The sequence below is a fragment of the Vipera ursinii genome (genome assembly GCF_947247035.1).
Source record: "Vipera ursinii genome assembly, chromosome: 6".
Classification (NCBI taxonomy): domain Eukaryota; kingdom Metazoa; phylum Chordata; class Lepidosauria; order Squamata; family Viperidae; genus Vipera; species Vipera ursinii.
Window position 1 is genome coordinate 90,041,823 of NC_139515.1, and position 24,491 is coordinate 90,066,313.

Below are 24,491 nucleotides of genomic sequence, written 5' to 3' on the forward strand. Positions count from 1 at the left end.
CCCAGCGGTCTAGACTTGCCCAGAAGCCCACCAGGGGCTCATCCAGAGGAGGGACCCTGCCCACTCTGTCCTCTCCCAACCCGGGGATTTTTCCTCCCCAGGAAAAAAGCGGGAGGAAGGAGCAGGACCTTTGCCGTCTCCCTCAGAAAGGCGGGGTGTCAATCAACCCAAGTGTTCCACTGATGTGCCAAGGAGATGAAGCCCTCCCGCCTTCCTCCCAGCCGGTGGAGCAAGGATGCCAAGGCAGCGTCTCTCCCCGATGGTCCCTGGCAGGCCTCGGCCCTCTCCGGGGCCGCTGTCCACCTCTGGCCCCCCAGCGGCTTTTCCCAAGGAGTCCCGGCTGGCTCGAAAGGGGCTCCCCAAAATAGGAAGGCCCCAACGCCCATCCCCGGCGTTTCCTTCAACTGGATCGCACTGGGGAAGTCTTCCACCCTCTCGCTGTCCCTGGGTCAGAATCCATCAAGGGGAACCTCTCTAGCTCAGGGCCGAAATGAGGGAGTCCCTGGCGCTCCCTGAGCTGGGTGGGTTTTCTTGGAGTCATTTCGTGACCCATCTGGGGAACCTCGTCCTCACTCGCACCGGTGATGCTACCTACTTTGGGTAACGAAAGGTCTGCAAGAAAAACGGCCAGCTCAGAGAGAGCCCCTCAGAACAGCCAGAATCATTTCTGAACGTTAAGCGGCCCCCAAGCCTTGAGGGGCTTCGCTTCTTCTTTCTCCCGAGAAAAACGCCCATTTATTTCCATGGTTGGCTTTTCAGCTTGCCATCCATCCACTTAAAAATCTCCTGCCCCTAAATTTGCTCGCATTCGTTTGAGGGCTGTTTCTTGCCTGGCGGAGCTGTTGGGACAGCCGCCTCTTGGGGTGGGGGGCACTGGTCCTGGGGGTGGTCAGTAGGAATTCAGGTGGCCACTTATCTGCGAGGCAGTGGGGAACTCTGCCGAGCATGCAGGGCGGGCTGGGCTGGAAGATTCCCCCACCTCCACCCCAGTAACCCTTTCAGCCCTTTGATTCCAGAGTTCTGCCCCGTTCAAAATCTCCCGGTGAGTTTTCGTGGCAAAGCACTGGAAACCCCCCCCCCCCAATCCAGCCACCTTTGCTTTCTGAAGCAGCATCTGTTACTGCGGGGCCTGGATGCGCGGTTTCGCCAAAGGGCTTTGAAAGCCTGAGTCTTGGGAGGGGGGTCCCCTCTATCCAAGCGCCTACTGACTCTCCACGCACCCCGAAAAGGTCTCTGGGCAGCATCCGCGAGGCTGGTGCCTCGGGGCGCCCCGTTGTTTTCCTCAGATTACCCTTTTGCTGCAAGCATTATAATGGCTCCCCCAGTGATTTACCCAACTTCCAATAGGTTCCTTCTAAAAATAGCCGCCTTGCCTGCCGCCAACGGAGCCACCGGCTCTATTTGTGGCATCATTTCAAGGCAGAGGAAGAAAGCGGCTCTGGGCTTGTGGGGAACGGCCAGGCCAGAGGTGCCCCAGGTCCGCTGGTGCCCAGAGCTGGTGCCATCCCCCTGGGGAAGGTCCAGCTCCCCAAGGCACAAGCCTTGCCTGGGTCCCAAAGGGGGGCCGGGGTCTTGGGTGTGTGTTGGAGACGGAGGCCTTGCTTGCCCTGAGCGCTCAGCCCTAAACCTGGGGTGGCAAAGGGGGGCAGGAGCCGGGGGGAAATGCAGGGGGCCACTGGGTCCTGTCCTGGAGAGGAGCGTGGGGGGGGGGGGCTGGAGCAGGAATCTAACCTCTGCCCAGAAAGGCCAGGGAGGTCCAGAGCCAGAGAGCTGCTTGCGGGGTGCGTGTGTGTGTTCTCCCTTGGGTGATGTTCTCAGGCCCAGAGCGGGAGGTGGGAGCCCCCTGCTTGACCCTGGCTGTGTGGGGCACTGCCCCCAGGTTTGGTTATCCAGGGAGGGGCAGCACAAGCAGGCTGAGCTCAGATAGTCACAGTCCGTCTGTAATGGGACGGGAGAGTCAGTTGTCAGCCAGGGACCTCTGGCGCCCCCCCATTTTCTGCAAGGAGAGTGAAGCCTCCTCAAGGACCTGGTGGGGTGGAGGCCTCGCTAGACCCCCAGAGGTGACAGTAACCCCGCCAGCCCCTGCCCACTGACCCTTCCAGCCCTCTGCTTCTGACCCCCCAGGCCTGCCTTTTCTCCCTCCAACCCAGGGGGGCGGATTCTGCCTGGGGTGAGCACCAGGAGGAGAGGAAGGCCCCGGCTCTGGCAGAGAATGCAGGCAAGCAAGCAAGCAGTGGTGTGTGTGTGTGTGTGTGTGTGTGTGTGTGTGTGTGTGTGTGAGAGAGAGAGAGAGAGAGAGAGAGAGAGAGAGAGAGAGAGAGAGAGAGAGAGAGAGAGAGAGAGAGAGAGAGAGAGAGAGAGAGAGAGAGAAGCCTCAGACGGGGCATGCCTCCTGGAGACAAAGGGCGGAGGGCAGGGGCCTGGCCAGAGAGCCCTTGCAGGAGAGGGCGGGCAGGGCTGGCACCGCCTTGACCAGGCCCGGCCTCTGGCAAAAGCTGAGCCTGCCTTCTTGGCCCCACCTGGGGGGTGATCCCCAGCTCAGGTGCTGGACGGCACTCCCCAGCCCCACCCCACTGCTTCCCCGTGCCCACTCAAGGCAGGAAGGGAAAGGAGAAGAGCTGGGCGGTCTGTTTGCCGCTCCCCTGGATCCACAGGCTTCGGAGCCCTCCCCCCTGGCCTGGGGGGGGGTAAAGTGGGATCCTCAAGGGCCCATCTGGAGGGCCCCAAGCATGCCACCGGCCCGGGGTTCCCTTCTGCTGGGCCTTCCCTCACCCGGCTGGGGAGCACCTGGCTCTCTGGGCAAGCGCTGAAGCAGAGCCAGGGTGTTTGGGCTGGGGGGCAGGCCCCCCCACCAGGCAGAGGGAGGGAGGAAGGACGGGATTCCCGAGAAGCAGCTGAAAAGAGCGGAGATGCCACAGGCAGCGTCAAAATGCTGCGGGAAACAGAGGACGCCCTCCGGAGAGTGTTCCTCACCGGAAGCCTAAAGAAGCCTTCAATAACTGAAAACGTGAGAAATTGCTAACGAAGGGAAGCCCCACGCCTCCTCCCCTTTGGCCTCTCCCCCAAGGACACGCGTCCTCCCCTTTGGCCTCTCCCCCCCTTTGGCCTCTCCCCCAAGGACACGCGTCCTCCCCTTTGGCCTCGGACGGGGCAGTCAGGGGCTGATGGGGCCAGAGAGGCTTGCAAGCAAAGCTGTCCTTGCTGCCAGGCCTTGCCGGGGGTCAAGGAGGCCAGGCATCCAGGTGCAGGAAGAAAGGGAGAAGTGGGGGGGTGTCCCTCTGCAACGGGGACCATGAGGGGAGGGGAGAGGAAGGGCCCCCACAAAAAATGTGCGTGGCACAATGAAGGGGAAGGACGCAGCTGGAAGCCCCCCAAAATGGGTCAGAGAAAGGAAAGGGGCGCAGGAAAGTGGGGATCCACAAGCTCTGAAGAGAACGGGGATCCCGGGAGATCCAGGAATGAATTCTGGGGAAGGCGTTCTGAACGGGGGGGGGGGGGGATCCGGGGCAGAGGAGGGTCTTGTGGGTGAGATGGAGGAATGGAAAGAGGGCGGGGGGGGGGCTTTCTGAGGCCTGAAGGAGGGACGGAAAGGCTGAGGCTCGCTTGGCTTTATTTATTTCCGACCAGCCTTTATTCTTTTCACAAATAACTCAAGAGGTCGCTTTCCTCCTCCTGTTCTAATCAGAACAACAACCCTGCAGATGGACTGGGCTGAAAGGGAGGGGCTGGCTTCATGGCTACGGCAGAACCTGAACTTGTGGTCTCCTGATTTCTGGCCTGGTGCCTTAACCACTAGATCAGACTGCCCCCACCCCCGTGTCTCTAGAGCAGACGGGGATCCCCCTCAAACTCACTTAAGAAAGGCCCGTTTGTGCTCCAGTAGACCTATTCATACAGATGCTTTATTCAAATTATTTATATGGCTGCCCGCCTCCCAACGACGACTCTGGGCAGCAAACTAGGATTAAAGGCAGTCTTGCAAAGAAGAACCCAGGATGCCGGAGGTAAACCCTGGTTTCCAATGGCCGGACGCCTCAGCAGCCGAGCGCCCCACCCCATCACCTCCCGGGGAACCGCCTGGCCCGCCAGCGGGAAGAGCCGGGAAGAGGATGAACGCGGAGGAGTGGAAGGACGGTGGGGGATCCGAGGGTTCGCGGGTAGAGAAGGAGAGAAGGAAGGGTTGAAGCGAGGCTGCCGGTGCGGCTGTGCCACGGCAGAAGATGGAGAGGCGAGAGAAGGACGATTCATCTCCCAGGAGCAGACCAGGCGGGCGGACAAGAGCGCCCAGGAGCCGCTCGGAAAACGGGAGGCCGCGAAAGGATGGGAAGGGTGGCAAAAGAAGCTGCAGGTGAGGAGTTTTGCGGCAAAAACCGTAAGGAGGACTTTGTTATCAGGCCCAACTCTTTCTTCCCTCTGGGTGCAAAAATGCAGCCGCTCAGACTGAAGGGGGCAGGGACGGGGGGAGGGCGAGAGGGAGGGGGCTGCGCCGAGGGTCCTCCAGCCAGGCGAAGGGCTTCACGCAAAAGAGGACGGGGGGGGGCGAGTGGGGAGGCCCTCCGGGCAGAATTTGAGAAGCTCCATAAAGGAGGCAGAAGCCACGGAGGAGGAGGACCGTGGGGAGGCATCTGGGGCAGGAGGCAGAGGGCAAAGAGGACGAGGCCGTGTTGGGAGAAGCGCCCTGACCCACGGCCACCTACGGAGTGGGAGGGGCAGAGAAATGGGGGGGCTGGCAAGGGCACCGCTCACCCTACTTTCTCCCTCTTCCCTTTACGTGAGATTTCGACCTCTTTTTCTGTGCTGCACAGAAGGGAACGGAAGCGGGGTGGGAGGGCCTGGATCCTCTCAAGCGCAGCTCTAGGGAGAGAGGCTGGGTCCACATGACAAGCCCCCCCCCCACACACACACCAGATCCCTTGGAACCCTATGCAACTCAGCCCCGCCACCGACTCCCGCTTCCCAGTGTGTTGTAAACCAGGAAAGGGGTTCGCTGGGGGTCCTGCGAAGCAGCCAGGCTTGATGTGAGGTCAGAGCCCTCCCCAGGTGGGGGTCCCCTCAAGGTCTCACCGGGAAGGGAAGAGCAGGGCAGGCAGAAGGGCCGTCCAGGAGTGCAGCAGCACGGGCCTGGGTCTGGGCCGTGGGCAGGTCTGCAGCCCCCTCCCACATGCTGAAATACCCCCCCCAGACAGCAGTCCAGGTTCTTTGCTGAAAGACGCAACATACTTTAAGCCAGGTCAGGGGGGGGCAGCAGCAGCCCCCACAGACACAGACAAACCAGCAAGCGAGCTCCCCTCGGGATCCAGCCACAGAACTCTCCCATGTACGCACCACGTGCCACCATTGCCACGCGAGGCCCACGCCCAGGAGTCTGTTCCCCTCTCAGGGCACTGGCCCTAAGAGGTCAACCCGAAGAGCACGGCCAGGCCGGCAGCCTGCAAGGGCATCTCTGGGTGTACCTGCCTGGCCCCCAGGTCTGAGCCACAGCCGTGGCCCCTTGCAGGGCTCCCTGTGGCCCACAGGCAGGGGAGTGGCAGCCCATGCCCAGCTGGGCCTGCTGTCCGAAGCAGGTGGCCTCAGCAGGACACGAGCCACCACTCCGGCCCCCTCCAATCTCAACGCAGGCCACTCGTGGGACAGGAGTGGCGGCGGCAGAGTGGCGGCCACACGTGGCTCTCCAGGGGATGCCGCAAGCCTGGCCCATCCACCCTGTCCTTCTGAAGATGGCAGCCAAGGGCAGAAGCACCGTGCGTGGTCCAAGGCTGGAGGAAGCCGCTCATGCAGAGGCCAAAAGAGCTGGGGAAGGTCCTTTGGCCGCTGGACCTCTGTCCCAGCAGGGGGAACATCCCATTGCCCACCCCCCCGCTGGGCCGGGAAGACCCCGACCTCACAAAGGCATCCAGACCAAGCAGGGAGAAGCAGCAAGGTGAAGCCAAGACGCAGAGACACCGTCCTACCTCTCGTTGCAGCACCAGCTCCTTCGCAAACAGGGTGGCTTCCTCGCTGAACGGCTCCGCTTCCTGGACCAGGCCGGGCAGATTCCGGGCTCCACGGGGACATTCGATGCCTAAGGGAGAGCAAGAGCCTCTGTCAGCCGCCATTTGCAGCCCCCTCCCCCACCATGGGGGGTGCTTCCCCCAGGTCGGTCGGGAGAAGGACTGGGCTATGGGGACCAGTTGTTTAGAGGCCTCCTTGGCCCACCCCCTGCCCCCCCATTTTGTCCTGAAGGAACACCAGAAGCAGACCCCAGACTCACTTTCCTGCTCCAGCAGCCGTGGCAGCTCCGTGGCCTCCACCATGCCCCCTTGCCCTCTCCAAGGGCAGGGCAGACAATCCAGAGGGGGCCGGCCTCAGGCCCAGCGGAGGTATGACCAAAGGCCTGGCCTCTGGCCGGACTGGCCCACTGGAGGACACCCATCCAACACCCCCAGCCACACCGAAGAATCGCCTCCGAGCGCACGAAGACTGGGCCCTCAGTGCCCAGCGAGGGCCACAGACCCAGAGGCGGAAGTTCTGGCTTCTACCGAGAAAAATGAAAAGGCCTTCGCCTACAAAAACCACCGCGTGCTCAATTTGTTATCAACCGGGGCAAAAGGGCATCCAGCAGCTCCAGCTCCCGAAGAGGAGCCAAGCGTTCAGTTTTGCAGAGTCTGGAAAGTGCAAGGCCAGTTACGTGTTTGATTTCAAGAAGGAAAAACTGGAATATCCAATTTGGAAAATCAGAAGGTCTAGGTTTTAAAAAGAGGCGACAGGCGCTTCCTATTACTTAAAAGGAAAGCCATTCATCAGAAAATACTATTTTGGATCCACTGGACCCTCAAAGAATGTTTGGAAAGCGATGAACAGTGGATTCCCCACGTTGGCGACACAAGAAACATGAAGATTTTTAAAACTCGCCTGATTTCCCCTTGGGTGTAACTTTGTTTTGGTTTCAAGATATTGCGTCTATTAACATAATTTTGGGAAGCAGTCTTGCATTTGGAAGATGCTGAGCGAGATGGCGCCTGTCACCTCGTAAGGAGCTTTGGCTCCACTGAGCCTGTGACAGAGGATAATCCCACCTCGCGAAAAAGCAGCCAATCTCCGGAGTTTGAGGAATGAGCCCGGGACACTGGCTGGCTAGACTTTGCTCAAAACCCGCATGGTTTAAACACGCTGTCACGGTCACGTTTTCTGAGAGAGCAGATATGCCAGTCAGTTCTGTGTCATCTAAAATCTAATCAGATTCCCTCTGCCTCTTAATGACTATTAATGAAGTTATTAATCGACGCCTTGAGAAGTACGGGATCCAGAGCTAAGCCCCACAGCACCGCATTCGCTACCTCACTTTAGCGAGACTGTAGTTCTTTTACCCCTCCCGAGCCTTGCCATGCTGGGCAAAGCCACTCAAACAGCTGGCATGGGTGCCACAGGATACTTGGGTCAAAAGGTTGGCTGAAATGAGGACACTTTATACCTAGAGCATTCTCACAATCTGTTAGAAAGGTCAGTCACCTGAACTTAGTCTAGAAAACCAGCTTCTCACCAAAGCTTGCCGACAGCCACCTGACCGTTTCAAGGGACATCTTTAAGAACCGCCCGAGCGCCTTTCCTCCCCTTGTGGAAGAGGAGAGGGCTCAGCCAAAGCACCAGCTGCTTCCTAGGCAGTCGCTTGCCCCCAGATGCTCATCCAAAGAGAAGAGGCGCTCCGTCCATCCCACGTCCCGGTCTCTCCTCGTCCCCCTCCTGGCCCTTCTTCCCCTCTGGAAGAGGCAGCAGAGGAGACCGAAGCCCAAAGGGGTCCGAAGAGGCGCCTCCTGCCAGCTTCAGCACAGAGTGCCCGGTTCCTCTCCTTGTCCTCCCTTCCCTTCCTGCAGGAACCCTTCTTATCCTCTTCCACCCCGGGGGAGGATGGGCACAAAGGGCGCCAAGGGGACTGGATAACTCCAGGAGGGAGCCAAACTTTGAAAAGGTGCCAGAAGAAAAAGGCAGCCTGACCGCGGGCTGGATGTGGCTGGGGGCAGCTGCGAGGAGAAGCCAGGCCACACACGGAGGGGCAGGCGGGCAGCGGCTTAAGAGTGGGAGCCGCACACCCCGTCTGGTCAAGTGCCCCACAGGTGTGTGTGTGTGGACAGGAGTACACAGAATGCATGTAGAGGCAACGGGCTGCTGCTCCACTGCAAAGAGCCAAAGCTCCCAAAGGGCTTCCTGCGGCTACACAAAACGGCTGGGAAAAATGACAAAAGCCGGAGTCTGCCGGCTTTCCCTCTCCTCTCTTTTCTCACCCAGCTTCCAATTAAGAGTAAGGGACCCTGGAGGTCTTCTAGTCCAACCCCCTACTCAAGTAGGAGTCTTTACGCCATTCTGGACAAGTGGCTGCCCAGTCTCTTCTTTAAAAACTTCCAGCGTTGGAGCACCCACAACTCCTGAAGGGGAGCCGGTCCGTCGATTCACTCTTCTCAATGTCAGGGGAACCCTCCTTAGTTCTAGGTTGCTTCTCTCCTTGATCGGTGTCCAACCGTGGCTTCTTTTTCCTGCCTTTCGGTGTTTTGGAGCAGGGGTCCCCAACCCCCGGTCCGTGGACCAGTACCGGGCTGTGGCATGCCAACAACCAGTCTGCACAAACAAGGAAAACCCCATCCACACGATGCAGGCAGCACAAAACCACACACACACACACACTGCTCCGTGGGAAAACCTCTCTCCACGGAACCGGTCCCTGGTGCCCAAAAGGTTGGGGGGGGCTCTGCTTTGGAGAACAGGTTGACCTACATTCCTTGTGGCAGCCCCTCAACTATTGGAAGACTTCTCTCGTGTCCCCCCTCGTCCTTCTCCTCATTAAACTAGACACACCCAATTCCAGCCACCGGTCTTTATACGTTTCAGCCTCCAGCCCCCTAATCCTCTTTGCTGCTCTTCTCTGCACTCTCTCTAGAGCCTCAACATCTTTTTTACATCACGGTGACCAAGCTGGAGGCAATATTCCAACTGTGGCCTTACCAAGACCTTATAAAGTGGCACTAACACTTCGCGTGATCTTGATTCTATCCCTGTTAATGCAGCCTAGCAGTGTGTTGGCTTTTTTGGCAGCTGCCATACAGCCCCGGCTCCTATTGAAGTCATTCTCCACTAGGACTCCGAGGTCCCTCGCAAGGTGACTGCTGTTGAGGCGTTTATTCTCTACCTGTGCACCTGGTTCTTCTCGCCTGTGTTCTTCTCTGGCCACTGAGCTGCATTTTCCTGGACAGGGCCCCGGGTCCTTCTGAATCTCCAGCCTTTCTTCCGAAATGTCGGCTATCCCACCCAGTTTGTGTCATCTGCAAATTTCAATTGGTTTCCTCCACTATGTTTCATTTTCTCCTCTCCTTCAAGTTATTTGCAACTGAGCTTTTATCGTCTTATTTGGGGGGAAATTTCCACTGACTTTAGGGCATTTTTCAGGATGTGGTCAAAGTCACCCAGGCCTGCCTCCAGAACGGCCAAGGGTGGCCACAGGCCGGCCAGAGCCCAACTACAGGGAGGAGGGGGCTCGGAGGAGGGGAGGGGCAAAGCAGCTCCTGGGCGCCCGGAGGAGACCAGGCCTTGGCCAAGGGCTGCCCCAGCCCAGAAGCCTGGCTCTGCTTCCTCCCCGCTCTCTGGGCCAGAGGAAAAACTGCCCTGCCACTGATTCGCCCCCCTGGAGAGAGCCGCTGCCTTTTTGCCTACAAGGCTCTTCAGCATCCTGTGAGCTGGCACCAGGCAGCGCACGCCCCGCTCGCTCGCTCGCTCCGGCTGCTCCCGGCGAGGAAGTGCTGATGCGGCAGCAGGAACCCCCCTCCCTCCGTCCCTCCGCTGGGGGAGCATTGAGCAGCCATGCAGCTGGAGGGGGGCAGCTTCACCCTCTCGTCTGCTGCAGCTCCATCTCACGGAGTCTGTGCTGGGGGCAAACCAATTCCCCCCCAGCTCCAGCAGGCATGCTGCCCCCGGCCTCGAGATTGAGGAGGGGGCTCCCTGGGATGAAGAAGGCAGGACCCCGACGCCCGCCAGAGCATCCCTGCTTTCTGCGGAGGGGCAAAATCTGTGTCAGCAGACCAAGCCAGGGAGAAGAGCCGGTGCGGGGGCACAGACCTGGGCAGCCATGCCACAAGAGGAGCAGAAGGCAAGGGAGGTGGGGAGGAGGCTCCCCCTGCAGAGAACCAGGCTCCCAGCACACAGGGCAGCCGAGGGTCCAAGCCTCGCCTCCACCCCTGTTCTTGAGTGGGGCTGGGGAAGATTGGGAAGGGAAGGCCCAGAAGAGTACGGAGGCCACAGAAAGAGAGGAGCAGGCGGGCGGCCCAAGCGGCCCAGAGCCAGCGCAGCGGGCAGCAGCCCAGGGGATCAGAGCCGCGGAGGCTTGGCAGGCAGGGCGAAGAGGCCCCCGGCTGACAGGCAGGCAGAGAGTGGGAGGTGGGGAAACTGCAGATCCGGGGTCATAAAAAAGGACTGTTAAAAAACCCTGCTCATTTGGTGCAATCAGATTTGGCACGCTGGGGCACCCATGGGCTGTTTCAGAGCTGGACACGAGTGGAGAAGGACCGTTCCCAGCTCAGTCGGTTCTAGCAGGGAAAGCGGGCAGATCAGAGGGGCCTCGGAAGGGAGGAGAGCGCGAGAAATCCCATCCCTGCAGCAGAGCACGGCAGAGGATCCGAACCGAGACGATTTGGGGCAAAGTGCCGGCAGCCGCATCACGAGCAGATGGCAGCCCACGAGGGGAGACGCTCCGGGGCCCACAGCTGCCATCCCAGCAATGGAGGCGCCACAAGAGAAGGCCACGGCATGCAGCTGAACGGCAATCCGGGCTGGATCTGCAGGCTCGCCTTTGCTCGCCACGTGCCCACCTTCCCGCCTCCCGGGACATCCTGGAGACGGGCAGCCGGCGGCATCCTTCTCCTCGAGCTGAGGCCCACTTGCCAGGGAAGGGCGCTCCTGCACGGTCAGACGGTGGGGGAGGGGCATGTTGGGGTATCTGAGGCAACGGGAGGGGGGGCAGCAGCATGGCCCATGGCAACCACCCGCCCTACTGGCAAGCATCAAAGTCTAAAAATGGAACGTCTTTGGGGGCACAAAGAGAACCAACAGAGGAGGGAGGCTGCCCCACAACCAGGAGGTCCAGGAGATGCCCGTGGCCCTGCTGAGGGTTTGGCCATGGCTCCCAACCTGCTGGCTCAGCTACCGTGCATCTGCCAGGCCCAGCCAAGACACCCCGCAAGGACACCCCATGCCCAAGCGACAGCCAGGCGCGCAGGGGAGGGCGAGGGCGGCAAGAGGCCAGGCACGGCACCAGTCCAGGTGGGTCATCCGAGGGTGGGCGGGCGCCATCACTGCTCCCCCTAAGGGCAACATTCCCCCCCCATGTGAGCTGATGTGCATCCAGGCAAGAGGAAACACCCCCCCAGTCGGGGGTTGGGGGGTGAAGCTGCTCCGGCCCTGGAGGATCTCCCTCCAACCGACTGGGCCTCCCTGCAGCTTGTCCCTCGCCCCGTCTCTTGTCCTCAGAGGTGGGGGTGGGGGACAGGGACTCCCCTCCGCCCCAGCTCCCTCCCCCATGGGACGAGGCTGCTGCTGCTGCTGCCCGCAGGTGCCCCTCCATTTGCGACCACAATTAGCGGGGGAGAGGGGGGGAGAGGGGATTTTGTTGGATTCGTGATTGAGGCACCGTTTTTTCAACTGTTTTTATGGTGGTCGTTAAGGGATTCTGCTGAGTGGGGGCTTTTTGTAAGAGCAAAACAGTCACATGACAAGAGACTGCGACCCATAGTCCACTCCGCTTGCCTGAAATGCAGCCGTGTGACTGCGGGGGAGGGGGTGCGCGATATTTTATAACAGCCAAAAATGCTTCACAGGCCATAAAGCACTCTTTTCTAGGCCTGTAACTTTGGTCATTAAATAATTGGTCATAACTCGAGGACCACCTATGTCGTCCTGTGAACCTTTTCCACTTTCTCCAAATTCTTAAAAGTGCAAGGCCCAGAACGAGATACGGTGCTCCGTCTGATCCAAGTCGAACAAAACAGCACAATTACGCGCCCCAATTTGGAAACTACGGGGCTTAAAATCGCCTTGGCCTCTGCTGCAGCTGCGTCACAGCCCCGACTCGTGTTTTGCCAACTGCTTCTCCAGCTCCGCCCCAAGATCTCGCCAGTGAATCCCTCCTCCTGCCCAGAATGGCCTCCAGTGCCCCAGCACCAAGGCGCCCCAAAATCTGGGCCAGGCGTTCTCACGTGCGAGTGGCTTGCAAGGCCCACCCCAGTCCAGCAACGGCAGTGGCCCTTCTCCTTGGGCCGCCCAGGCTCTGTGCTGTGGCACAAAGACGCCGGGTCTCCTCGCACACTCTGCACCCCTCGCCCTGCTGCCCTTGGCTCGGAACGAGGCCCAAAAGGCCCAGGAAAGCCCCCCGGGCCCACCCACAGAGCAAACGGCAGCATCCCAAACCAGGCGTGGGCAGCCCAATCCCGCCCGTCTCACGCCCCCCCAGTGAGGAAAGCGGGGGGGGGGGCAAATTATAAACCCAAGGAAAGAGGGAGGCTGGGGTCTCTGAAGCAGAACAGCCCCCTCCCCAACCTGTTCCCATAGCAACAGAACCTAAACAGAGCTCCCAGCAGGGCTGGGGCGGCCTTCTCCTCGAGGTTGTTGTGCCCCCCCCCCCAGAACGTCTCCGTGTCCAAAATTAGCTCCGCTTCAGAAAAGCCGCAGCAGAGGCAACCTCGCTGTCCTGATGACAGATCCACACCGGAAAGTTACATTTAACCGCTGATCCCTGCTCAACCAGCACTCCGGAGAGGGAGGGGGGAGGGAGGGGGCACCAAAGCTGCTTCCGCCTGCCACAGCCGTAGGAGGCAGCCCGCCTCCATCAGGGCCCGTGATGCCCCCTGGAGCCGCCAAAGCCGGGCAAGAGCAGAACATCAGAAAAAGAGGGGCTAACCCGCTGCTCAAGCAGGGTGGAGCCCTAGGCCCTTTCAGACAAATCTCGGGCCCAAAGGGCCTGACAGTCACCCCACCAGGGCAGAGGGTGCCCACCCTGGAACTGAGGCCCAGAGACCAAAGGCCAGCAGCCCAACCTGCCCCCAAAGGCTGGCTCGGCTCACAAGGAGCCTCCTGGCTGGTCCCTGGGGCGGGGGGGGGGGCAGAGCGAGGAGGTCGGCTGCTGGGCCCTTGGAGGGCTGAGCCGGTGGGGCAGAAGTCGAGTTGGGGGCCGCCCAGTCTCCCCTCACCGGGGCCGTGCCCTCCCCTCCCCCCCACCCCCAGGAAGGGAAGGGTTAGGGATGAAGGCGGTGGGGTGGGGGAGGGTTCCTTTCCAGAATCCCATAGAACTGGAATTCAATTACAGAGGTAAACCCAATTCAAACATCTTCACATTCCCACTAATTGTGCAATTCAATTGAAGACCGGGTGGGCCAGGAACCCCATTACATCAAGCAAGCAGCCTCCCCTCCCAGGACCCCCCCGCAGGCTCACAGGGGCTCCTCCACTCAGCCTGCCCCACGTGAGCGTCTCCTCCACGTGTGGCACCTGCCCCCGTGAGGCATCTCTTCCCCCCGCCCCCCTAACAGGAGTGGGAGTTTTAGCACATTAACATTTTTAAATATCAGAGGCTCTGCAACGAAGACTCATTTTCTTGTCTTGTGCAGCTGACTTTAAGATTAGTTAATTATAAATAAGACTGCAAGTCGCGGCATCGCCGTATCACGCCCAGGCGGCACGAAGGAGCCCGTGGGCTCCCCGGTCCTGTGCACAGCCCAGGCGCCTCCTCCGTTGCCTCCATCTGGCCTCTGTGCCAGCCTTTGCCAAGGGGAAGGGCCGGGCGCCAGGAGAGGAGGGGACGAAGGACACACTGAAGCCCTAGGGGAGAAGCTCCCGCGTGGGGGGGTGGGGGGGGAAGGCTGGTTGGCCAGATCCAAGGACCAGGATCAGTCCTACCCTGGCCACAAGGCCTCATCAGAGACCCTGCGCGGTGAGCCAGTGTGGGGGGCTGGCAGGGCATGCCCCCAAACATATGGGATGGCTGGCAAGGAGAGATGCCCTTTCCCCCCCACCGCAACTCAAAGGCTGGGTTCTTCAAGCGGGCAGAAGGGGGCCTGGGGCCGGGCCCTGAGCCACCACTTCTGCTTGCGATCTGGACTTGCCCAACCATCAGCCCCAGCAGCAGGCGGGTGGGGGGCCAGCCAAGGCCGGTCCAGGGAGGCAGCCCCAGATCTGGGAGGGGGTTCTGGAAAGCAGCCACTGCATCAAAGGGCAGCTGGCAGAGGGACCCCCGTGGGCCGGGAAGTCCTCACTCAGGAGGAAGCTTCGGGCTCTCCGACCGGCTGCCAGGGATGCACAACGCGCCCCACACACACACACACGCGCGCGCCCAGAGGCCCTGGATGCAGACTCTCCCCCTCCCCAGGAAGAGGCCCACAGACCTTACGCACCCCGGAATGAATGCTACCATCCTGCCAGGTCAGCACTCGGCCCAGACTTCCTTCTGGCTGCCCTCCGGCTGCTTAGGGCCCACGGCCTCCTGTCTCTCCTCCTCCTGGTGGGCCTGCAGGAGAGGAAGCCTGTCCCGTCCCTCTGAGGAGCCCGACCCCCCCCCACAGCCTTGCAAAGGGAGCTGCGCAGGGTGGGAGTTTCTGCTGCCAGACAAGGGGGGGGCATTCAAGGGCACAGGAGGAGCCGAGAGACAACCCTGGCCAGGGAGCGAAGCAGGCGGGAAAGAGAAGCACCAGCCCAGTCCTGGGATAGAGACGCCAAATACCCCCCCCCCCCGACTCTGTCTGGGCCAGAAGGGGCCAAGAGAGGCTTCCGGGGGTCTCAGCGCTGTTGGTGGGATCCTGGCAGGGGCTGCCTCAGCCTGGCTGGCCTTCAGGACCACATCAATCCCCCAATCGAGGCATTTGGTTATTTGGAGTGACTCCACCTTCTCCTCCGTTAATGCGGAGACGACGGCCCCACCAGACTTCAAGGTCAGCGCCTGGTGGGGCTGTAATTCTCCTGCTCTCCTGTTAGAAGGGGGAGACGTGGCTGGGAGGGCCTTGGCCCAGCTGACACCCCCCCCCAAATCTCTGCTTAAAAGGACCGTAATGTTCTCTGCCCGTGACTGTCCTTGAAGGGCATCTGGAAATTTCACCGGCGCAGCCACAATTTGCCAAAGGGAACATCCCAACCTTATCATAAAACCCATCACTTTCGGGAGCTGCCCGGGCTCCGGGGGGGCACGACGAGGGGCAAGCGAGAACTTCTGAGCTGGGTGTCTGAGAGACGGTCTGCTCAACCCAGCTGTGCCAGCGCAGAAACTACCCGAGGTCCCCCACGAGATAAGAGATGGGGGCGGGGGGGGGGGGCGCAGAAGCAAGCATCCTCTGCCAAAGCTCCCTCCCAGCGACAAGGCCTCAGACAAAACAAATCCCCCCCATCTTACTCCCAAAAAGGAGGATGCCCCTCCCCCATTACTCAAAGCAGAGACCAGCCATCCGCAGAGCCCCGGAGGAGGCAGACCAGGCTATGGTGGGGGGGGGGGGGGGCGATTGCTGGCACACCAGGCTCCCTTCAGACCGCTGCTTTATTCATCTTACATCCTGCCTGGAAGTTCTTCAACCATCCACGGTCAAGGTGGCCCAGGCGCCTGGGGGTGCTCAGGCCGAGCCCCAAAGGAGGGCACCCCAGCTGGGTCCTTCAGCTTCTGCTCCAAAGGCCCCTTCCCTGCCCCTCTTCCCTCTTGGGACGCTCTTCCTGCAAATGGTCTCCTCTTGCACTCGGGTCCGGGAATCCTCGGGCGAAGCAAGCGGGTGCCCCACGGAGGGCCCCCCTGGCACCCAATGAGCCTTGGTGGAGCAATGGGCTAATGCCTCCTTAAGTAACACCAGCTGCCTGCAATGAGTGCAGGTTCGCGTCCCACCAGGCTCAAGGTTGACTCAGCCTCCCATCCTTCCCAGGTAGGTAAAATGAGGACCCAGATTGTTGGGGGCAATTAAGCTGACTGTAATAATGCCGCTTGGGGTGTGTGTGTGAAAGCCCTAATAAGCAGGCATATACATAGAATGAAGGCTACTGCTAAGCTTGTAAGCCGCCCTGAGTCTTCGGAGAAGGGCGGGATATAAATGGAATTAAATAAATAAATAAATAAATAAATAAATAAATAAATAAATAAATAAATAAATAAATAAATAAATAAATAAATAAATTCAGCCCCTGCCAGACGGAGCTGCCCCCCCAGTGCCTTCCGGGCGCTCCTGCTGGGCCTCTCCAGACCGGCCGCTCTCCTGCCCATCTCCTCCTCGGCGCTTCCCCAGCCAGAGCCCCCCCCGCCCCCCCCGAAGATGCCCCCCGCCTCCCTCCCCCCTTCCGCTCGCTCACCGGCCAGCAGGAAAGTGATCAGGCAGGTCTCCTTGGGCAGGTAGAGCTTCAGGCGGGAGCCGCTGAAGACGTACTCCACCACGGCCTCCGAGCGGCCGGCCCGCTGCAGGAAGGGCAGGAACTGCTTGGCCTTCTGGGTGTCCTGGGGGGGGGAGAGGCCGGTGAAGGGGGGCTGGCGCTGGGCTCACCTTCCTCCTCCCCCCCCCCCCGGAGGTAGAGCAGGAGGGAGAGTGCAGGCTGGGGGCCTCCTTGTCTGGGTGGCTGCACACACACCCTTCTTCCCAGGAGGGGCCAGCCGCCGCTCTCCCCACCTTCGCTCTGGCCCGTCCTGCCCTGTTCAGGGAGCCCGGTTCACACAACACCAGCGGTTGCACGCAGCCGAAGGAGCCCAGCCCTCCTCCGGCAACTGCTATGAAGCAGGCTCTCCTCGGGACTCTGCCCATCGTCACGCTGAGCGGCCAAGCCAAGGAGAGCAGCCAGGGGCTCTGCAGCTCAGAAGAAGCCGGCCGGAGCTTCCCGGTCCTGGATGGCCGGCGTGGGGGCCGGGCCACGGAGGCCAGGGATGACACCCCCGCAGCAGGAAGCTTGGCAGGGGAACCCTTGCTGGGGCAGGGTGGAGGGGGCCCCACACACTTCTGCCTCTGGCTGGGGTTGCCCCGACCCCCCCACTTCTCTCGGGAGGAAAGCCCATCCGGGCCCTGCCTGGGCGACCATTCGGGGACGCCGAGGTTCCCCAAGGCCGTTTCTCCACAGACAGGCCTCTTGGGCAGCTGAGGTCCAGGGGCTCCCACGCCAGGACAGAGGCTGCCTTGGAGGGCCCAGGGTGGGGTGGGGGGCACAGGCCCTCCTTTGCCAGGAGCAGCCCTTCCCTCCCCCCCTCCCCCCCTCCCCAGCCAGGGCGGGAGCAAAAGGCTTGCTCCTCTTTTAAGCCCCCCCCCATCTTAATTATCTGCAAATGGAAAGGAAATTACGCACCGACCGAATGAAGGAAAATGGAATCATAACTCCACATTATGTGAATGGCTGCCAGTTATGCAAAATTAGGCGAGGTCTCGGCAGGAGGAGGGGGCTCTGCGGGCCTCCCCTTCCCTCCAAGCCAGCCATCGAGGGAAGGAGGGAGGCTCAGCCGTTTGTCTTGTGTGGTTTGAATTATTTAGCTGGGGACTCTGGCGTGAGGCCACCTTCCCGGGAAGGAGAGGACGCAGAAGGCAGGCAAGCCTCCCCCATTCCCTTTGGGGCGGGGGGGGGGGGGTAGGAGAGGGGCTTTCAGGGAGCTCATCAACCCCTGGCCTCTTCTGGGCAGCCCCTGAACGTCTCGGCTGCAGGAGCAGCTCAGCCCACCGAAGACGCCTCCAGGCACCGGCCGAAATTAGACCGCCTGCCCAGGCCAGCAGCCCCACTGCAATCCAGGGTCCTTAGTACAGACAGGTGAGGGGGGAGGGGCTATTTTGTCAACCCTGCGTTCTGGAGGGGTCAGTTGGGAAGCAGCCCGGCTGGAAGCCCCCGGCCCAGCCGAGACCAGGCCCTCCTGCGGGAAGTTGGTCAGCTGGACCTCGGCAGCGGCCATCTGCCTGCCAGGACAGTCCCCGGCCCAGTCAGGGCTGTGCGCAGGGGCCCTCCCCGCTCTGGGTCGGGAGTCCACTCTGGCTGTGACAGGGAGGTCCAGGGGCAGCCCCTCCCTCTCTCCCACAAAGGCTCAGAGGAAGGGTGTCCCGAGGCCAGCCCACCCCCTAAGCAGGAGACCCTCTGCAGCCTCACGTGGCGGAGGCCTCCCCGGCTGGCCGGGTGGCTCAGGCGCAAGGCTTAGGGTTAGGCAAGGCTTAGGGCTAGGATCCTGGGTCTCCCTTGCTGGACGGAAGAGGAAATCAACCCCAACTCCTGGCAAGAGCCCCAGGAGGCAGTCTGGACCAGGAAATCCCTGGGCAGACCAAAATCGCTCTAACAACACCCATATGCACTTCCGAAGGCGCTGGGCCTCCTGCCCCCCACAGCCAAAGGGAGGGAGGAGAGAGGATGTTTCCCCCTCGTCACCTCGGGAACCGCTCTCCAGCGGCCCCGTCGTCTCCCTCACTGCCTACGCCGCCCGGGCTGGGGCTGCCCTCTCCAGCCATCCGGCAGAGCCAGTGTGCGTTGTGCCACGTTCCCCTCCCCTGACCAAGCAAATTCCCTTACGAACATGGTGTGGGGGGGGTAGAAAGCAGGGCAGGAAGACCCCTCCCCACCTCGCAGTGCTGGGGAAGAGCGGGACAGAGAACCAAGCGTAGCAGCAGCAGCCCCCTCGCCAGGCAGCTGGTTCAGCCACAAAGGGCCAGGGAGCAAGTGCTGGAGCAAGCGAGGAAGGGAGCCTGCTGAGCACGCACACACACACCCCGACCACTGCCTGCCTGCCTGCCTGCCTGCCTGCCTGCCACACACGCTGGCAAAGCAGCCACCAGCCTCCCAGGCACACGGCCAGAGTACGGCCAAGAGGGGGCAGAGGCAGCCCTTCAAGAGCCCAGAGGCTGCTGCTCCCGCTGACCACAAGGTCTCCGCCAGGCCAAGAAGGCCACGGCTTCCTCTCCTCTGCCGCGGGGCCGAGCCACGAGCACCGAGGGGGGCAACTGGCACAAGCTTGCCAGCTCTTCCGGAGCAGGGAGAGCAGCTGCTCCCCCCACGGGTGGAGAGTGGGGAAAAGGCGGAGGAGGAGCAGACCCAGAGCACCCCTGGATCCCACACCAATCGGCCAGGGCCCCCAAGAGGGCTGCTTACCCCGGAGATGTCGGCCACTCGGTGGATGGGGACCTCCTTCTTGCTGTGCAGGCCTTTGCCGTTCTTGACTGCCCTGTTGGGGACGAGGGAGGGTCAGCAGCACCCAGGAGCTCCACAGCACCTGCCCTGCTCTCTGCCCCAGGGCCCCTCCCTTCCCTCTTAGTGGGGGGCGCCCTCGGGCACCCTGCAGCCGTGGTGCCGGGGGCTCCACCCTCTGGGGGCACAAAAGGGCCCAGGTTGCGTGATGGGCAGAAAGCATCAGTGGGGGCATCTGAAGACTAAGAGGTGCTGACCTTGGGGGGGGGTAAGCTCTGCAGGCAGGCAGGGAGAGCAACCCCCAAGAGCCCAAAGCCCCACATCTGGTTTGGAGAAGGGGGCAGGGGGTGGGAGACACCCATGAGACCCCCACTCACTCAGAAGAGCCCGCCTGTCTCCAGGACCCAGAGGTCAGCCTGTGCCCAACCCCAGCAGGACACTGCCCCTGCCTCTGGGCACATCGCTGAAGCTTCTGAGAAGGCCGGGGACACTCCCCCCCCCCCGAGACTACTGCAACCCTGGAAGGCGGGATGCCTTCTGTGGGGGGCCCAGCCCCCTCCCTCCCTCGTGTTCCGAGCAGCCCCCTCCCCGAGGGCCCGGGGGACCCCAGGCCTCTTCACTGCAGAGCAGAAAGGGGCCTTGGAAGAGGCGGCTCCCCCACTTCCTCCCCCCCCAGCGAGGTTTCCTTTGCAGGCCCCTCCCAAGCCAAGGAGAGGAGGAGGAGGAGGAGGACTCTGGGGCCTCATGAGCTGACCGTGAGCAGCCCCGAGAAAAGGCCCAGCAGGCTCAGTGCAGCCCCCCATTCTGGGGCTGTGCCCCCCCCTTGAAGCTCTTCGTTCAGGGCAGAGGAGGGGCTGGCTGGCCGGAGGCTCCCTGGCTTCCTTTTTTTTCTAAAGAATCTGGGGGGGGGGGGGCTGTTTGATATCAAACCTTTGAAGTCCCCTGCACGGTTCCAATTTGGGGGGGGAAACTGCTGGGGTGTTGTTTGCCCGCTCTCTCCCTTGACCCCCAACCCTACCCTATTGGCCACCTTTCCCCACAACCTCCGTGCCGGTCCTGGGATACCCTGGGCCCCCAAGCACCAAGAAGCCTCCCCTCCTTGCCCTCTGACCTGGGCACCTGGTGAGGATGCCCGCTCCCTCCCGATGCCAGCCTGGCCCGTGGCAGGAGCCCCCCCCCCGATCCCCCTCCCACAGCTCACCGGGCCTCGGCCGCCAGCAGCTCATCGTAGTGGGAGGAGCGCTGGTCATCGTCCTGGCGGTAGCGAATGACAGTAGCCAGCCCCTTGCTGACCAGCGCTTCGGCAATGTTGCTGCAAGGGACCAAGATCAGCAGTTAGCCAGGAAAGACGGGCGGGGGTCTCCTCTCTGGGTGGGCAGCCGAGGCCCTCCTTTCCACCCCAAGGAGCGCTCCAGAGGCAAGGCCTGCTGCCCCTATGGCCCGTCCCCAGAAGGGCAGGGCTCCACGGGCCCTCCAAAGCGCCCGCTCCCCCCTCTGGGGCCAGGGGGCCCAAGGCAAGGGTAGATTCCTCCGCAAAGGGGCTCGGTCCCCCCTTCCAGCTGCTTCCCTCCTTTTCCAAGGAAACTTCACGGGGGTCTTTGAAACCAGGCCCAAAGCCAGCATGCCGAGGCAGGCGGGGCCCGGCTCCTGGCCAACGCCCCTGGGGACTTGGCCTTTGTCCAGCAGCTTCTAAGCGGCGAGGGGGCTCCTTTGTCGCTTGGGCCAGGGCAGGGGCAGGGGGTGCCAGAGGGACAGTTCCACAGAGCCCAGGATTGGCTGGGCTGAGACGGGCAGAAGGCAGGCGACAACAGGAGGACAGAGCGCCAGGCAGCGGGAAGGAAGCAGCAGCCACTCCTCCTTGGCTCAAACCAGCGCATGGCCTACCCTTCCCGAGCCGGCCGCCCCTCCCCTGCCCCAGGCGATGCGCCAAGAAGGGAACTGCGTGCCAGGTGGGGAAGGGGGGAAGGGACGCACCGCCAGAATGGCCCCCATGGCCTTGGGAAGGAGGCCCGGTGCCACCAGCGGCTCCCTCACAGAGGGCCGCGACGGAGGAAGAAGGGAGCCGGTGGGGCGCGGGTGGCAGGGGTGGATTAACCGGAGGCTCTGGGGTGGCCGGCTGTGTCCCCGGGTGGCAGTTGGCGGCACTAGGGAGCTGAAGCAAAGGTCTGGGGCAGGGGGCTCTGCTCGGCTGAGACTGCCACCACCCTGGATGCCCGACGTCCCCGACACTCACATGCCGCCAATGGTGACTGTGGCACAGGTGCGCTCCGAGAAGGCGGGAACCGTGTCGGTCGCCCCGCTGGCCGGCCGAATGTAGTCCACTGTGACGTTCACCTGGAGGGAGGACAGGAAGGCTCAGTGGCCTCGGTGGGAGGACGGCCAGCCAGAGACAGCTGGGAAGGAAGGGCGGCCCCCAAACGCCCTCCCACCAGCCACGCAGGGGCCCCTGCTGAGGACCGGCAGCCCACGCAGGGGAGGAGAGGCTCTGGGGGGTTAGGGTTGGGGGGAGGGGTCTGCCCGTCTCCCAACCTCCCTAGCCGGAGTTGCTAAGCCATATGGGGATGGGGGTCCCACGCTGGCAGCATCTGTATTCTGAGAAGGGGTGCTGCTGGTGGATTCCGTGTGTGTGTGTGTGTGTGTGTGTGTGTGTGTTGGAGCAGGGAAGGGTGGCCTAGCCAGGCTTGTGCCCGCGGAGGAGAGAGGGGCCGCCTGGCCCTCTGCTATGGGGCAAGAGAGAGAGGCCCGCTGGCAAGGGAAGGAAAGAGAGAGGCCCGCCTTCTTCCCCGCCCAGGAGTCCAGGGCCCTTCTCTCGGCCAGGGTGGGTCAGGCCTAGCAAGGTGGGAGATAAGCCAAGGACAGGACGGTGGGGCCACCGGAGGCTCTCTGGCCGGTTGGGCACCGACTCGGAGAAAGCCGGGAAGCGAGGGGAGGGGGCGGTCCAGGGCTGACCGAGGCTGTCCTGGCGCCTGGCCAAAGGAAAGAGAGCCCCCCCCCGGCTCGTGGCTGGAGCATGCCACCCTGCAGCCACCAGCCCTGGGGGGCCGGCCAACCCCCTCCGCGGCCTGGGCCTCCAGTTGCAGGGCATTCTTGATCTCGCTGGGCGGCAAGGAGAGGGGGCCGGCCGCTCAGCCTGTCACTTCTGATCAGTGGCAACCCGGCCCGGGGCCTCTTTCGGTCGTTAGCACAAAGGACTTTCTCGTCACTGGCCTCAATCAAATTAATCTGAAGTGAAAAACGTGGCGCTGACAAAAGTCATTTGAATAAAGCCACCTCAGCCGGGGAGGGCCACCGAGCCCCCCCCCACGCACACGCCGCCAGAGACAAGCAGCCGCCAGCAGCCCCGGGGCCCGAGGGCCACCTGCGGGCAAGGGCAGGCTCTCCTTGGGTTGACACGGGGTGCCCTTTGCAGCCCAGGCCCAGACAGCCCCTCCCCCCATGCCACCCATGGGTCAGAGGCCATTCGTGGCGAGGCCCACGCAGCAGCAAGGGGGCGCCCCCTCTTCAGGGCCAGCCCAGCCCCTGGCGCAAGGAAGAGGGGGCAGCCGAGTCCCAGGGCTGGTTGGGGGGCAGTCGAGGGCGCCCACCAGCTCCCCAAAGGAGCACGCAGGGAGGGGGAGGAGAGAAGGCAGGGAAGAGCCGCTGGCCCAGAAGCGCCGCTCTCCTCCCGCCTCCCCCCCCCGGCACGAAGCAGAGCCCTGTGGGGCGGTTCAGAGGGAGGGGGCAGAAGCCCCAGGGAAGGCCACTCCTCTCCCCCCACCCCCTGCCTTGCTCCAGCTCGGGAGGGGGGCGCCAGGCTGAGACAGCTCTAGGTCCCAGAGCAAAAGGGGGCAGGAAGATGGCCGCCTCACAGGGCTCCTCACAGCCCCCCTCCCCCCCCCCGGGCCGGCCGGGCGCGGCTCACCTTCTTCCCGATCAGCTTCTTGCGCAGAAACTCCCGGGCCTCAAACATGTAGGGGATGTCGTAGAGGGGACGGAGTTTCCGGTTCTTGTCCTGGGGAAGGAAGGAGAGAGGAGGGTCAGCGGTGCCAGCACGGCCCTGGCGAGCATCGCAGTTTGCCCACTTGGGCCTCTCTGCGCCCCCAGGCCCGAGACGGGCAAAGCCCCAGGGGAGCAGAGGCCCATAAGGCTGCCCCCCAGTGCCCCCCCACCAGGCATTGCAGGGGTCGCAGCAGATTTCCCAAAGCCCCATCCCAGAAGCAGCCTGGAGGAGGGGGCAATCCTGGAACCCCCCCCCAGGGACTATTAAAACCAGGCCATCTTCCCCTCAGTCCTCTGCGGTGTTTTCAGATGGAAAACGGAGGGTTGTTGCAGCCCAAAGCCCTGCTTTCCTTCCAGGCAGCCACATTTCTAAACCATAAAAATGTTGCTTTCTAAAAAATGAGACGACTGAAAGAGCAGATCACCTTTCCTCAGAACGGCTCAGGATTATGGGTCATCCTGGTTTAGTGACTGCAATTCAGTTGTTAAGAGGAGGAGTTGCTAACTGAAAACACAACTACGCCTAGGATTTTATTTCGGCTCTCTTTGGATTCATAGATCTGCAAAGGTTGTAAGTGGGAGGATCGGTCACAATTTCTCATCGCTGTCGTAATTGCGAATGGCCACTAAACGAGGAGTAAGGGTAGGTCAAACCCCGGGCCAGGAGGACCCATTCAGGAGAGCGGAAGGAAACCCAGACGCCTCTTCGAAAACTCAGGTGTGAAACCACACAATCCGTGTTGCGGGGGGGGTGGCGCAGGGGGCAGCCCTAGGAAAGGCTAAAGGGGATTCCGAGGATCCTCTGGGAACCAACGAAACTCACAAGGAAGCCAATTCTGAGCCACGCAGGAGCAGGAAAGGGAGCAGGGGGTCTCCCAGAGGAGCTGGGTCAGAGAAGGGGGCTCTGCGGGTGTCACCCCCTGGCTCGCCCGGCCCCTCTGCGGCCCCCTCTCAAGTCCCCCCCAGCCTCCCCAAGGTCCCATCGCAGCAGGGGGGGGCTCCTGCAAGGCTGCCTCGGAGGGCAGCAGCTTCGAGAGGGAGGGAGGGAGGGACCTGCGGACGGGCTCCTTCCCACTTTGCTGTCTGACCAGAAAGCCTCGTGGGCAGCGTGCCAGGGCTGCTGGCCGGCCGGGCAGCTGCCTAGCAAAACTGCCCTGCCAGGCCAGGCGTCCTGAAGGAAGCGGAGCGGAGGTGGCAGCAGAATCCCCCAGGGCTGCCCTTCCCCAGCATCCGGAGGCCCTTGAAGGCACCCCCTCCTCCCTGTCCCCCCCCCCAGCACCGGGGCTCGCTTCCACACAAGACTAAGATTGCAGACGCCTCCTCCGGAAGGGGCATCCCCAGAGACCCCTCGCCTGGCTGTTCAGCTGCACTTCGAGCTGCAAGCCCAGCAGGCCGGAGGCTTC

At 62.2% G+C, this 24,491-nt stretch overlaps 1 protein-coding gene across 1 annotated transcript in view; it reads right to left on the reverse strand.

Annotated features, from left to right (window-relative positions):
• SND1 (staphylococcal nuclease and tudor domain containing 1) overlaps nt 1-24,491 on the reverse strand; it is a 67,641-nt gene that overhangs the window by 17,895 nt on the left and 25,255 nt on the right. Inside the window, exons 11-16 of the mRNA XM_083365481.1 lie at nt 23,012-23,101; nt 21,344-21,444; nt 20,312-20,422; nt 19,075-19,147; nt 16,327-16,468; nt 5,952-6,061 (exon numbers count right to left, since the gene is read on the reverse strand). Coding sequence (XP_083221607.1) covers nt 5,952-6,061; nt 16,327-16,468; nt 19,075-19,147; nt 20,312-20,422; nt 21,344-21,444; nt 23,012-23,101 — 627 coding nt within the window. The remainder of the gene's footprint in view (nt 1-5,951; nt 6,062-16,326; nt 16,469-19,074; nt 19,148-20,311; nt 20,423-21,343; nt 21,445-23,011; nt 23,102-24,491) is intronic.